At 39.9% G+C, this 15,207-nt stretch overlaps 1 protein-coding gene across 1 annotated transcript in view; it reads left to right on the top strand.

The window, feature by feature from the left end:
• The window catches only part of PRKCI (protein kinase C iota), a 75,720-nt gene that overhangs the window by 34,973 nt on the left and 25,540 nt on the right, over window positions 1–15,207 (top strand). The window contains exons 5-8 of the mRNA XM_070406814.1: window positions 3,256–3,341; window positions 4,953–5,093; window positions 8,646–8,700; window positions 9,797–9,855. Of these exons, the coding sequence (XP_070262915.1) occupies window positions 3,256–3,341; window positions 4,953–5,093; window positions 8,646–8,700; window positions 9,797–9,855 (341 nt within the window). The remainder of the gene's footprint in view (window positions 1–3,255; window positions 3,342–4,952; window positions 5,094–8,645; window positions 8,701–9,796; window positions 9,856–15,207) is intronic.

The raw sequence follows: 15,207 nt of genomic DNA, 5'->3' as shown, positions 1-15,207 counted from the left end.
GCATACAGATAAAATATTTCCTAACTTTTTCACTGTATTTCATGCTCACTTTCCCTCTTTAAAATTTGCTGGTGGAGATTTTGATACTACCCCTTCTACAGTATAATAAATATCAACAAACTAGAGCAGGGGGGAAATTGATAACCATTAATGTGGTCTCTTGGCTCTCAATTTCTAGCCAACATTAACATGTTTAAATTTAAGATATATCAAGATGTAGTTCATGAAAGCTGAAATAGAATGTTCTTTCAGCTTTGGTTACTCCTAACAGAATAAATAATTAAAAATAAAACATCTAGGCGTGGCTCAGTAGTTGAGTGTCAGCCTATGAGCCAGGAGGTCACAGTTCGATTCCCTGCCAGGGCACGTGCCTGGTTGCAGGCTTGATCCCAATGTGGGACGTGCAGGAGGCAGCCTATCAGTGATTCTCTCTCATCATTGATGTTCCTATTTCTCTCTCCCTCTTCCTTCCTCTCTGAAATCAATAAAAATATATTTAAGTAAAAATAAAACATCTATAGTTAAGGTTATATATTACACTTATCTCAAGATTTCTAATTCAGAGCATTTCAATTGGTCTTTTCTATTTAAATTTTAAATAGTAAATCCAGTGCTACATTTGCTTTAAAATGAGTTTAGAAACCTAATGGAACTTTTCCACAGTATTAACTATTATTATGGAATATTTCTTAATGACTAATAGACAGTCTACACTAATAAAAGAGAAACATGGTAATTGGAGTACGACCGTTAACCTTCCCATTGGCTAATCAGCATATCCTTATGCAAATTAACTGTCAGCCAAGATGGCGGCCGGCAGCCATGCACTGAAGCGAACAGGGAGGCTTGCTTGCTCCAGTGACAGCGAACTCCAATGTTCCCGCCTGCTGCTGCCAGCCTCTCAGCTGCAACTCTAAGCAACTATGTACTATGTTGCAAATAAGAAGCTAAACAAAACCCCAGAAACCGGCTTTCATTCAGCCAAGCTTCAGCCAGCCTGACTGCAACATTGTATTGATGTTTTCAGCAGCGAGGCCTCAGAGCTAAAGCTGGCCCAGAATAGAAAAAAAAAGAAAAAAAAGAGCAGTTGTGAGCTTTAGTCACCTGCCAACGTGAAAACAGCCCTCAGCCCCTCACCTAGACTGGCCAGGCACCCCAGTGGGGACCCCCACCCTGATCCAGGACACCCTTCAGGGCAAACCAGCCAGCCCCCACCCGTGCACCAGGCCTCTATCTTATATAGTAAAAGGGTAATATGCCTCCCGGCACCAGGATCAGCGTGACAGGGGGCAGCGCCCAAACCCCCTGATCAGCCCTGCTCTGTGCCTGATAGGGGGGAGCTCCCCAATCCCCTGATCGCCCCTCTCTCTCTGTGTGTGACAGGGGGCGGGGCCACAACCTCTCTATCTGCCCTGCTCTGTTCGTGACAGGGGAAGGTGCCCCAACCCCCTGATCAGCCCTGCTCTGTGCCTGATAGGGGGGAGCTCCCCAACCCCCTGATTGCCCTGCGGCTCTGTGTTTGACAGGGTGCGGCGCACCAACCCCCTGATCGGCCCTGCTCTGTGTGTGATAGGGTGCGGTGCCCCCCCCCCCCCCGCCCCCCCACGGGCCTTGCTCTGTGTGTGACAGGGTAGAGCCATAACCTCTCCATCGGCCCTGCCCTGAGTGTGACAGGGTGCAGCGCCCCAACCCCCTGATCCGCCCTGCTCTGTGTGTGACAGGGGCAGCGCCCCAACCCCCTGATGGGCCCTGCTCTGTGAGTGACAGGGGGCGGCGCCCCAACCCCCTGATCGGCCCTGCTCTGTGCGTGACGAGGTGGCGCTGCAACCTCCCCATCGACCCTGCCTTGAGTGTGACAGGGGGCGGTGCCCCAACCCCCAAATCGGCCCTACCCTGAGTGTGACTGAGGGTGGCATCGCAACCTCCCGATCCGCCCTGCTCTGTGCATGACAGGGGGCGGCGCCCCAACTCCCCAATCGGCCCTGCTGTGAGCCTGACCAGGGGCTGCACCTAGGGATTGGGCCTGCCCTCTGCCACCCGGGAGCAGGCCTAAGCCAGCAGGTTGTTATCTCCCGAGGGGTTCCAGACTGGTAGAGGGCACAGGCCGGGCTGGGGGACCCCCCCTCCTCCCCCCGAAGTGCACAAATTTTTGTGCACCGGGCCTCTAGTATATAGATAATAGTGATTGACTTAAAACCAAAATTTCACAGGTAGTCTAGAATGATTTTGTGGTAGTTCTTTGTTTAGGAAAAGCATTAATTTAAAGACAATTGGATGAAAGGTTGTTGGGGAGGAGAATATTCTTGTGGTTACAAAATGTCACTTAGATATTTGTAAAACGACTTACAAAAAGGAAAATGTACCTTTACGATAAAGAGACCTAGCAATCCCTGCCTTCAACAGAGTGAGCACCAGTAGTGAGAGTTTGTGTATTTCTTGATGTGTCACCAGTGTATTATTTTTGGCAAAATATTTATTACTGACTCTAATGAGGAAACAGATAAATCCAGAATGTAGAACCTAAGACAACTGCCTAGACTTAAAAAACAAAAGAAATCCTCAACCTTATGGAAAACAAACAACAGCGTTGTTTTAGCATACATGAAAGAGACAAAAAAGATACAGCATCCTTGCAATTATCATTTTCTAAACAGTGACAATCCAAATGCAGTGCCTGAATCTTGATTAGATCCTGAAGAGAAAAAGGAAGCTATGAATGACACATTGAGGGCAAATAGAGAAATTTGCATCTGAACTTCATATTAGGTAATATTAAATTAATGCTAATTTTCTAAGACATGGTAATGGTATTGTGCTTAAGTGGAATTAGGGGGAATGTCCTTAATCTTAGGCAGTGGGAGTTTAAGGGTAAAGTGTTTAAGGATATCTGCAACTTACCTTTAAGTGATTCAGGAGGAAGTGTATGTGTAAATAGAGAGGAAAGCAAGTCCTTGCTTAGGTAGTACATATACTGTGTCAAAATAAAATGTTAGTAATTGGTAAATCTTGGTGAAGGATGCAGGTGTTTATTGCAAAAACAGAAAAGTAATGATAGTTACTGAAACATTTATATTCCATGGGCTATATTTTCATCAAGTCCCTTGATGAATCCAGTTTATTTTTTTCACTTTCAGGTTTTTATAGATATAAATTATTTTCTTGCTATCAATATCATGAAAAAAAATAACAGACTTAATTATAATAATGATTTTTTATACATACTTGCTCTTTTTTAAACTCTCAATCTCTTTTCAGAGTCCATCTACCGCAGAGGTGCACGCCGCTGGAGAAAGCTTTATTGTGCAAATGGCCACACTTTTCAAGCCAAGCGTTTCAACAGGGTAAACCTTAGTTTGTTGAATGTTGATAATTTGAGAAATCTATTTTTCCCCTCTCTATTATGAAAGAAAGGTAGTCTTGTTATTCCCCTTTAAAGGAGTAAGGCTGCCTAACATTCCCAGTTTATGCAGTACACCTGTTTTCTTGATGTAATTTTTAATAGAATCTCCTGTCACTCTTAAAAATGTTCCTGATTTGATGATTAATTATATGGTTACCCTAGCTATAAGAATGTTGCATTTTTAAAAATTTTTTTCTTTATTGATTAAGGTATTACATATGTGTCCTTATCCAGAATGTTGTCTTTTTAAATATAACTCCAGATACTCATAAAACAAACAAGTTTTATTTTGCTAATCATTTAATATTGTAATTTTAATTTTCATTGTTTAGAAAATAATAATTGCAAACACTTCTCTAGCTTTTACTATGTTTCAGGCACTTTTCCAAATGCTTGACATATACTAATTCATTTAATCCTTACCACAATCTTGTGAGATAGGTACTATATATTTCCATTTTATAGATGAAGAAACTGAGGGGTGGGGCATTTAAATAACTTGCCCAAGATGAGAAAGCTAGGAAGTTGCAGAGCCAGGGTTTGAAAACATTTTATCTCCAGAAGTTAACATTTTTAACTATTCTTGATAACTATAAAACAATGGACTCCTGTTTCCATTTTAAAACTGGTGCCATGTTCCGAATTCATTAATGTAAATAGAAGTCACCACCCAAGGTACCACTGGTAATTAAAAAGCTTTGACCCTGGCTGATCTGACTCAGTTGGTTGAGCTTTCGCCCTATGCACCAAAAGGTCGTTGGTTTGATCCTGGTCAGGGCACGTGCCCAGGTTGTGTGTTGGGGTATGTACTGGAGAAAGCTGGTTGATGTTCCTCTCTCTTTTTCTCCCTCTCCCTTCCTCTCTCTCTAAAATCAATAAAAACATATTAACAACAAAAAAAAGCTATAAGATGAAAAGTCACTTTAGGTATTGCTCTTTAAGAGAGCAGGGCTTTGGTTTGACCTCTGAACAGTCTGGAAGGTTTATTTTTGATTGAGAGTCCTTGTACCGTATTTTCTGACATATGTTTTCCAAGTTTACTCACTTTTCCTATTTTCATAAATCTAAACCTAATTATATGAAGACTGAAAAGTCTTGGACTTATAACAGAAAACAACATGTTGCAAATTTCACTCTCTCTTTAAACAGTTTTTTAAATTAATTTTTAGAGAGAGAGGAAGGGAGAGAGAGAAACATTGATGTGAGAATGAAACATCCATCTGCTGTCTCTTGCATGCCCCCTACTGGGGAGCAAGCCCATAGCCCAGGCATGTGCCCTCACCTGGAATCAAAAAGGCAACCCTTCAGTGCACGGGACAACACCCAACCAATTGAGCCACATGGGCCAGGGCTCACTGTCTCTTTAAAACAAACTCTCTTTTCTGTTTATTTTTCCCAGACCATCATAGCTTTGAAAAAGTTATGTATGATGAAGAGAACCGAATTAGAGAAGAAAGCCACTTATTTTCACTATTTTATGAACAAACTGTTGGGGAATGATTGACTTTTTTTTTTGCTGTTTCACTGAATTCTTTTGAATTACTCTTTCCAGCGTGCCCACTGTGCCATCTGTACTGACCGGATATGGGGACTTGGACGCCAGGGATATAAATGCATCAACTGCAAACTCCTGGTTCATAAGAAGTGCCACAAACTTGTCACAATTGAATGTGGGCGACATTCTTTACCACCGGTAAGACACAGTTGTCTTCTTTATTTTTAATAGAGCATTTTTTATAATGTTACTAGAACAGAGGTCTAAAGTGTGTGTGGGGGGAGGGGGGGGTGAAGGAATCACAACTCAACAGTGTTGTTATAGAATGTGGGTAGGAATATTTTACAGTCAGCTCACATATTGTGAATTTGGGAATTGTCATTACAAATTTGTTTGTAGGTTATAGTTTTATGTTTAGCCTGATATAAAATCCTCTGGTCTAAAGTAGGAAGATATAGGGAGAAGCATTTAAGAGATTTTTTTCTCTCTTTTTTTAAAAAATATATTTTATTGATTTTTTACAGAGAGGAAGGGAGAGGGATAGAGAGTTAGAAACATCGATGAGAGAGAAACATCGATCAGCTACCTCCTGCACATCTCCTACTTGGGATGTGCCCACAACCAAGGTACATGCCCTTGACCGGAATCAAACCTGGGACCCTTGAGTTCGCAGGCCGATGCTCTATCCACTGAGCCAAACTGGTTAGGGCTCTCTTCTTTAAGCTGACCTCATTAGTTGATAGCTCCCATTACTCGAGCATGGACACTAAGCACAGATCAGGTAAGAACAGTCTTCACGTTTGCTATTTAAAGTATCAGATTAATTGGAGAGTTTTGCTTTTAAAATTTTTATTTTTCACTTTCTTTCATTTCTTTGAATATATTTTTATTTCAGAGAGGAAGGGATGAGAGAGAGATAGAAACATCAATGATGAGAATCATTGATCAGCTGCCTCCTACACACCCCCTTCTAGGGATCGAGCCTGCATTCCAAGCATGTGCCCTTGACCAGAATCAAACCCGGGACCCTTCAGTCCGCAGGCCGACGCTCTATCCACTGAGCCAAACTGGCTAGGGCTATTTTTCACTTTCTTTTTTAAATCCTCACTTGAGGATATTTTTCCATTGATTTTAGAGAAAGTGGAAGAGATAGGGAAAGGCAGAGAAAAATATAGATGTGAGAGAAACACATCAATTGGTTGCCTCCTGCACATGCTCTGGCCAGGGCCTGGGCCAGGGAGGAACCTGCAACTGACTCAAACCTTTGACTGGAATCGAACCCGGGACTCTTTGGCCGACACTCTATCCACTGAGCCAAACCAGCTAGGGCAGTGATGGCGAACCTTTTGAGCTTGGTGTGTTAGCATTTTGAAAAACCCTAACTTAACTCTGGTGCCGTGTCACATATAGAAATTTTTTGATATTTGCAACCATAGTAAAACAAAGATTTATATTTTTGATATTTATTTTATATATTTAAATGTCATTTAACAAAGAAAAATCATCCAAAAAAATGAGTTTGCGTGTCACCTCTGACACGCGTGTTATAGGTTTGCCATCACTGAGCTAGGGCTTCACTTTCTTTTTTAAATATGCAATAAAAACATGTTGATTATAGAAAAAAATAGAGACTACAGATGAATAAAGAAAAATTAAATAAAAATTCCCCATGAAATCTACCATCTAAAGGTCATTTGTATTTCTCTTTCCATAAAGATTTATATGTATAAACATTTAAAATTTTTCCATGTAGAAAAAATTTAAACATATATTAAGAGTAGCTGGAACCATGTAATGAACTTCCATAATACCAATCACCCTGCTCCAGTAGTTATTAATGCACAACCAATCTTGTTTCATCTATACCCCGGCCAATTTAACCCTGTGTTATGTTGAAACAAATCCCAGACATGTTTCAGAATGTACCTCTAACAATAAAGATTCTTTTTAAAAACTAAAAACCAAATTCCTTATGTCAGATAGCCATCCAGGCAATGTTCACATTTCCAGTTGTCTTATAAATGTTTTGTTTTTACAATTTTCATTATGAATCAGGATCCAAATGAAGCCCATATTTGCAATTGATTGATATGTCTTCCCTATTTTAAAATATACCGATTGCTCTCTCTTTATCTCCCTCTCTCCCCTTCTGTGTGTGTTGCTCTCTCACTCTTGCTCACTCTCTTTTCCCCCCTTACAATTTAACTGTAGAAGAAACTGTATTGTCATTTAGTTTTGCTTAATTTTTCTCTTTGCTTTTTTCATGGTATTGTTTAAAATATTCCTCTTTCCTCTTTATTTTCTGTATATTATAGTTGAATCTAGAAGTTTGATTAAATAGTAGGCTTGGGTTTTATTTTTGTGGGTTATTTTTGAGACTACTTTATCAAAGGTGGAGTGTTTATCCATCAGAAGGCACATAATGTTTGGATGTCTCATTCTTTTATATGCTTTTTAACAAAAGTGAAATCATATGGGTAATGTTTTCTAACCCATTTTTCTTACTGAGTAATATATTTTTGTCATCTTTCTATATTTAGCTACCTATCTCTTCATCACTTTTAGCATAATATTTTGTTATATGTCAGTACCATAATTTTTTTTAATCTGTTCTTCATGATTGAACAGTGGAGTTGTTTTCTCAGTTTTCCTATGAAGAAAATCATAATGAACTTACTGGTGAATAAATCTTAAGAAGAAGAATTACTGGGTTAAAGAATATGTGTATTTAAAAGGATCTGGATGCCTCCTTCTAAATTGTCTTCTAGAACGATTATACCATGTTTACTCATAGTACCTTCTTTGAACAAAGATTATTAGCGGTGTCTCTTTGGTGTTAGAATTATGTAGCTGGTTCATATAAGCTTAGATGTGAGTTTGTACAAGTTACGGAGGTAAACATCCAATCTTAAGGAAAAACAGAAGGCCAAAAAGTATGAACATAATTTATCCAGGTTACTATTGATATTTGTGTGCGTATTCCTAGGTGATGGATGACTTGTGTGAATGGAAAAAAAAAACCCAAGAGGGACAGGGTTAGTGATTATATTTAGAATAGGTGCTAAACGCAGTAAGAAATTCATGAGCCCTATCTTTAAGGCAGCCTTAAAATTATAAATGTATAATTAATGTTCCTTCTCAGTTTCACCTTTTCTTGCTGGTATTCATTAAATCTGGGCCCAAGATTAATGAATTAGTAACATTTTGGTTTGAATTAGTATTATCCTATGTTATTGACAGTGGTTAAGTCCATTTCTAGGGGGTATTTCTTTTCCTTTTTTGGTTCACTGACACCTTCCCACAAAATTTTACATGGAATTTCAAGAGGTGTAGAGACATCTTGAAATCCATCTCTGGGCCTCAGCTAAAGAAGTCAAATACTAGAGACTCCTCCCAGAGACTTAAAGTGTATATGGAACTTGAAAGAAGATTAGGTAGTGTATAAGAGAAATCAGAGTATATAGGAGAATAATTTTTATTTCTATTTGATGGCCTGAAATTAGTTTTGTGTGTTCCTTCCGTTATCTGTAAAATGTGACATTACCTCATTTACAGGAATATTATATAGTGTCAGATAGTAAAATTAAAAGCAAATTAAATATAGTAATATAGTTCTCATTATAAGTTATATTTTGTCAAATGTATGTGTTAATATGATGTGTCTCATTAAAATAATGCTCCAGAATTTATAGAGTTATTGGGATTTAAAAAGAATCCACTAAGTTGCTGTTTCTTTGGAAATGTTTCTAGGAACCAATGATGCCCATGGATCCGTCATCCATGCACTCAGACCATGCACAAACAGGTAAAAATGACACTGTCATGAATTATTGTTCATTAACAAAATATTGTTCAAAGACTTCTTTAAGTGACTCTGATACCTAGGTTTAAAAACATTTCTGTTCTACCCACATCAAAGCGAGGTAACCATATTTTATGGTGGTAATATCATCACAATATTTAACATACATTTGACATTTTAAAAAGACAAATATGTAAATTACAACAAATGACTATTTTCTCTAATTTAGATTAATTTTGTTTAAGACCCCTTTAAATTCAGCAAACCTAGTTTTTTTTTTTTTTTTTTTTTTTTTCAGTAATGAAAACATACTGATTTTGTGGGCCATGGTGACTCTGTTAAAGTGACCTGTTTTTATTAAAAGCTTTATTATCAGAAGTAGAAAGTATGTAAAAGATACAGAGATGCAGTATAAAAATTCAAAAAAGATCATGTGAATTCAAATGTGAAGTAGATACAAACCTCAAATGTGTATCTGGGAAGTTTAAGGAGCAATTAAATGAGACAGAGACACCTAATAGGGGATGAATCAAGGAAGGCAAAGCAAGGACTTTTTCTGAAAGGACAGAATATAGTCTCCTGTTCATAGCAGAAGCTGGTTATATGAAATGTAGGCTTTTTTTTTTTTTTTTTTAATCCAAGTGGCTTCAAGAATAGAAGCCTAGAGAACAGTCTTGTCAGTTCTTTACTTCAGTAGTTAGGAGCATTTTAAGTATGAAAGAAGTGAGGAATGCAAGCCAGAGCCCCCTGCCTCCATGCCTCACTCCTACTAACATAATCAAATGGGTTTGAAGAGTCACCCTTATAGAGAAATTGATTAATTGGTAAAGAAGGAAAATATTTTTGAAATAGCAAAAATATTTGGTAAAATCAGCACTTGGTTACTGATTGGTTTTTGCTCTCCTTTACCCTCATTAAAGATTAGGATTTAATTCATATTTATATACACTTTGTTATTAGTAAGACAGCTACTTAATTTTAAATGATCAAGACCAGAAAGAAAAACTAAAATAATCAAATCAAGAGAAAATTTTAAGTCAAACTGAGCTTAATGGATGCTGTTTTTCTCTTTTTTTTTATGTTTGGGATTGGGTTTTAGTAATTCCATATAATCCTTCAAGTCATGAGAGTTTGGACCAAGTTGGTGAAGAAAAGGAGGTAAGTTAATTAGTCTTTTTTAAAAAAAAATAAATATGTTTAAAAGTAGTTTTTTAAATAAAAATGTTTAAAATAGTTGTTCATGTTAGTTTATTGAAGCTTAATTAGTCTTATTGTACATTATGCCATGAGCTTTTTTTTTAAATCCTCACCGAGGATATACTTCCATTGATTTTTAGAGAGAGTGGAAGGGAGGGGGAGAGACACAGAGAGAGAAACATTGATGTGAGAGAGACACACATCTATTGGTTGCCTCCCTCATGCACCTGGACCAGGCCTGGGGATTGCACCTGCAATGGAGGTACATGCCCTAGACTGGAATAGAATCTAGAACCCTTCAGCTTGTGGGCTGATGCTCTATCCACTGAGCCAAACTGGCTGTGCCATGCCATTACCCTTTTAATAAGACTTGACAATGTAAAAATATGACAAATTGACTTGCTTGGATTTTTCTTGTTTCTGTCTTTTTTTTTTTTTTAACTGGAGTTTTTTTGGTACTTGGGTTCTGGCTAGGAAAGAATTCAGAACCAAGAAGACCCAAACTGTAAGAGAACATTTATTTGGTAAATCAGTGAGGTAGGAGAAGTAATTCCTAGAAGAAATGGACTTAGGAAACAAGTTATGGAGATAAAGGAAAGGCTGTTGGAGCTTGGGAGTGAGGAAGCTAGTGGCGACACGCCTGGAGCAGGGAGGGGGAGGGATGGGAAAAGGGAAAGGCATGGGTGTGTTTCTGGGAGGGAGAGCCTTTTCTTGTTTCTTGAGGTAGGCTTGCATTTCTGTGAATTTCCCTCTTAGGACTGCTTTCACTGTGTCCCATAGATTTTGGGGTTGTGTTTTCATTTCATTTGTCACAGGTATCTTTTGATTTCTTCCTTGATCTCATTGTTAACTCATTCATTGTTTAATCTCCATGTTTTTGTGTATTTTCCAGTTATTTTCTTGTAATTGATTTCTAGTTTCATACCACTACAGTCAGAAAAGATGCTTAAAATTATTTTAATCTTCTGAAATTTATGAAGACTTGTTTGTGACCTAATATGTGGTCTGTCCTGGGAAATGTTCTCTGAGTGCTTGAAAAGAATGTATATTCTGCTGCTTTGGGGTGAAATGTTCTAAAAATATCAATTACATCTATTTGGTCTAATATGTCATTTAAGGTTGCTATTTCCTTCTTTTTTTTTTTCCCCCTCCCCTTGACCTTCCCCTAGCCTCCCATACCCCCCAGTGTCTTGTGTCCATTGGTTATGCTCATATGCATGCATACAAGTCCTTCGGTTGATCTCTTACCCATCCCCCCAACCCTCCCTGGCCTTCCCGCTGTAGTTTTGACAGTCTGTTCTATGTTGCTCTGCCTCTGTATCTATTTTTGTTCATCAGTTTATAGTGGTCTTAATTATCCATAAATGAGTGAGATCATGTGGTATTTTTCTTTCATTGACTGGCTTATTTCATGCTATTTCCTTCTTAATTTTGTCTGGATGATCTATCCATATTTGCCAGTGGGGTGTTAAAGTCCCCAATAATTGCTGTCGATCTGACCCTATACTTCCATCAATATTTGCTTTATGAATGTAGGTGCCCCTAATTGGGTGTGTAAATGTTTACAGGGTGATATCTTCTTGCTGGGTTGATCTCTTTACTATTATGTATTGTCCTTCTTTGTCTCTTGTTAGAGCCTTTGTTTTAAAGTCTATTTTGTGTAATAGAAGTATTGCTACCCCAGCTTTTTTGTTTATTTCCATTTGCATGAAATATCATTGTCCATCCCTTTATATTCTATCTGTGTGTGCCTTTTGATCTGAAATGAGTCTCTTGTAGACAGCATATGTATGGGTCTTGTTTCTGATCCATTCAGCCACCCTGTGTCCTTTGATTGGAGCATTTAATCCATTTACACTTAAAGTGATGGTTGATAGGTATATAGTTATTGTCATTTTGTTATTCATATTTGTTTTTCTTTTTTTTCTTAAAGAAGTCCCTTTAACATTTCTTGAAATACTGGTTTGGGGATGATGAATTCCTTTAGCTTTTTCTTATCTGGGAAGCTCATCATCTCTCCTTTGATTTTTAAATGATAGCTGTGCTGGGTAGAGTAATTTTGATTGTAGGTCTTTGTTTTTCATTGCTTTGAATATTTTATGCCAGTTCCTTCTGACCTATAAAGTTTTTGTTGAGAAATCAACTGACAGTCTGCGGGAGCTCCTTGTAGGTAACTAACTGCTTTTCTCTTGCTGCTTTTAATAGTTTCTCTTTGTCTTCAGTCTTTGGCGTTTTAATTATAATGTATCTTGTTGTAGGCTTTTTGAGGTTCGTCTTGTTTGGGACTCTGTGCCTCCTGGACTTGTGTATCCATTTCTTTCACCTGTTAAGGAAGTTTCCAATCATTATTTTATCAAATCAGTTTTCAATCCTTGCTCTCTCTCTTCTTATTCTAGTTACCCCATGATGCAAATGTTGGTACACTTGATGTTCCAGAGGTCTCTTAAACTGTCCTCATTTTAAAAAATTCTTTTCCTCTTTTTCCTGTTCTGATTGGGTGTTTTCCACTGACTTGTCTTCCAAGTCACTGATTTGATCTTCTGCTTTATCTAACCTACTGTTGGTTCTTCTAGCATATTCTTTATTTCAGGTATTGGATTCTTCATTTATGATTTTTTTTTTTATGGTACCCATGTCCGTTTTTATGTTTACTCTCTCTTTGTTGAAGTTCTCACTTAGTTTATCTATTCTTCCTCTAAGTTCATTGAACTCTGTACCTGGTAGATTTCTTGCCTCCATTTGATTTAACTATTTTTCTGGCGTTTTCTCCTGTACTTTCATTTGGGGTATTTTTTTTGTCTCCTCATTTTGGCTACCCCTCTGTGTTTAGTTTTGGGTACTAGGGAGATCAGCCATGTCGTCTAGACTTGGCAGGATAGCCTTCTGTAGTAGGTGTCCTGTGGGACACAGTGATAATCTTCCTGGCCACCTGAGTTGGATGCTCCAGGATATCCCTTGTGTGGATTGTCGTGCCTTCCCATTGTAGTTGAGCCTGGATTGCTGTTTGTTTGTCAGTGGGTATGGCTGACCCTCAGGCTGAGTGGCTGTGAGGAATGGCCACAACCACAGTGATATTCACCCCAGCGGGGCTGTGGTGCCTGCTGAGACCATGCTTGGTATGTGCCATTTTTGGAACTAATTGGTTGGTGCTCTGTTGTGGTCTTAGGCTGGCCAGTGGGCGTGTTGGTTCTGGAGCCTGTTGTAAGGGGCTTTGGTGCAGGCGGAGGTCATCTGCTACCCATGCCCAGCCCAGGGACACCTGGTAGAGCTACAAAGTGATCTGAGGCTGGCAGCTATGTGTGCTGGGCCCAGAGGTCTGTGGAAGAGGGCAAGGTGTAACCTGAGGTTGGCTACCCAGGCACAGGGCATACCAAGGGTAACCACCACCTGCCTGGGGCCTGCAGACCTTGGGGGATTTTTTAAGAAAGCTCTTGGTGGGAGCTGAGGTTGCCTATGAGGCACAGCCACTGAAAGAGCCAAGGCAGTGTGTGAGTTGGGTGGAGTAGGGTCTTAGGGTGTCACCACCGTGGGGCAAGCATTCTTCACCAGGTTAATGCAGATTCAGATTTGGTGCCCACCTACCTCTAAAGCAGTGGTTCTCAACCTTCTGGCCCTTTAAATACAGTTCCTCATGTTGTGACCCAACCATAAAATTATTTTCGTTGCTACTTCATAACTGTAATGTTGCTACTGTTATGAATCGTAAATATCTGATATGCAGGATGGTCTTAGGTGACCCCTGTGAAAGGGTCGTTCGACCGCCAAAGGGGTCGTGCGACCTACAGGTTGAGAACCGCTGCTCTAAAGGCTGTGTTAGGGGAGGGTTCAGCACAGGGACAGTGGTGGCCCTCACCCCAAAGCCATACCATTCACTTTCTCCCCGTATGTCTTGTTCCGTGTGAGCTGCTGGTCCTTTGTGGAAGCTCAGGGTGACTGCCTGTGAGCGATTGAGTCTCTGTGCGGGCCCTTTAAGAGGACTGCTGGGCTTTGAGCAGCCTTCTGTCTGACCTGGAAGGAATCCCCACAGAGTTGGGTGGGTCGGGGTCTCAGTGAGTCACCAGGAATAGGTGAGTGGTGTTTACCTGTTTAATGCAGATTCAGATTTGGCACTTGCCTGCCTCTGGAGGCTCTGTGAGGGGGGCTCAGTGGGGCTTTCGCCTTGAAGACACACAACTCAGTCTTTCCCAGAATGTCTGTGGTGCCTTTCGAGCTGCCTACCCTTTGCTGGAGCTCAGGGTGAGTGCCTGTGAGCAAGTGAGTCTGTGCACAGGCCCTTTAAGAGGACATCTGGGTTTCCAGCTGCCCTCCATCTCACTCTGCTGGGCACATTCAGCTGTTGCAGGGACTACTCTTCCTGGCACTGGATTCCTGGGATTGAAGCCGGTGTGGGGCTGGGGCCCCTCGCTCCTAAGAGGGACCTCTGCTGCTAGGCTATCCCTCCTGATTCTCAGCTGCCACATGCGGGTGTGGGGCCAGCCTGTTTCGAATCTTCCCTTCCTACAGGTCTTGATGTGGCCTCTTCTTTATATCCTTAGTCAGAGCAGCTCCGTTCAGCTAGTCTTCAGGTGGTTCTCCAGGTGGATTGCTCTATTTTTTAGTTGTAATTTTGATGTGGGAGGAGGTGAGCACAGTGCTTAACTACTCCACCATTCTGACCAGAATCCGTTTGACATTGTTTTGCTAGTCTATGACTGGTTGTTCTAGGGGTTGCATCTTATATCCTTAACTTATTTAAATTCAATAACAATTACTAATTACACTTTTCCCATTTCCCATCATATACAAGGACCTTAAAATACATTAAATTTACTTACCTTCCCTTTCTGTCTTTGGTGCTATTTTTGTCACATTTAAAAATGTGTGTGTGTGTGTGTGCGCGCGCGGGCAGTCAATCCTTATTTAGGTTTAATCTATATTTTATTCTTTTTTTCTACATTCCTTCCTGCATGTCTTCCCTCCCATATGAGATCATCTTTCTTGAAGAATTCAGTGTTTCCTTTAGAGAGAGCTGACTAGTGATGGATAGATATCCTTAGTAAATGTTCATCTGAAAAGGTTTTTATTTCACTTCTTTTTAAAAATATATATATATTTTATTGATTTTTTACAGAGAGGAAGGAAGAGGGACAGAGAGTCAGAAACATCGATGAGAGGGAAACATCGATCAGCTGCCTCCTGCACACTCCCCACTGGGGATGTGCCCGCAACCAAGGTACATGCCCTTGACCGGAATCGAACCTGGGACCCTTGAGTCCGCAGGCCGACGCTCTATCCACTGAGCCAAACCGGTTGGGGCTTCACTTCTTTTTTGAA

Source organism: Myotis yumanensis, unplaced genomic scaffold (genome assembly GCF_028538775.1).
Source record: "Myotis yumanensis isolate MYYU_CA2020_CCGP unplaced genomic scaffold, mMyoYum1.0.hap1 SCAF_2, whole genome shotgun sequence".
NCBI classification, from domain to species: Eukaryota; Metazoa; Chordata; class Mammalia; order Chiroptera; family Vespertilionidae; genus Myotis; species Myotis yumanensis.
The sequence above is the reverse complement of the archived record's forward strand: the minus strand, read 5'-3'. Positions and strand labels throughout refer to the sequence as shown.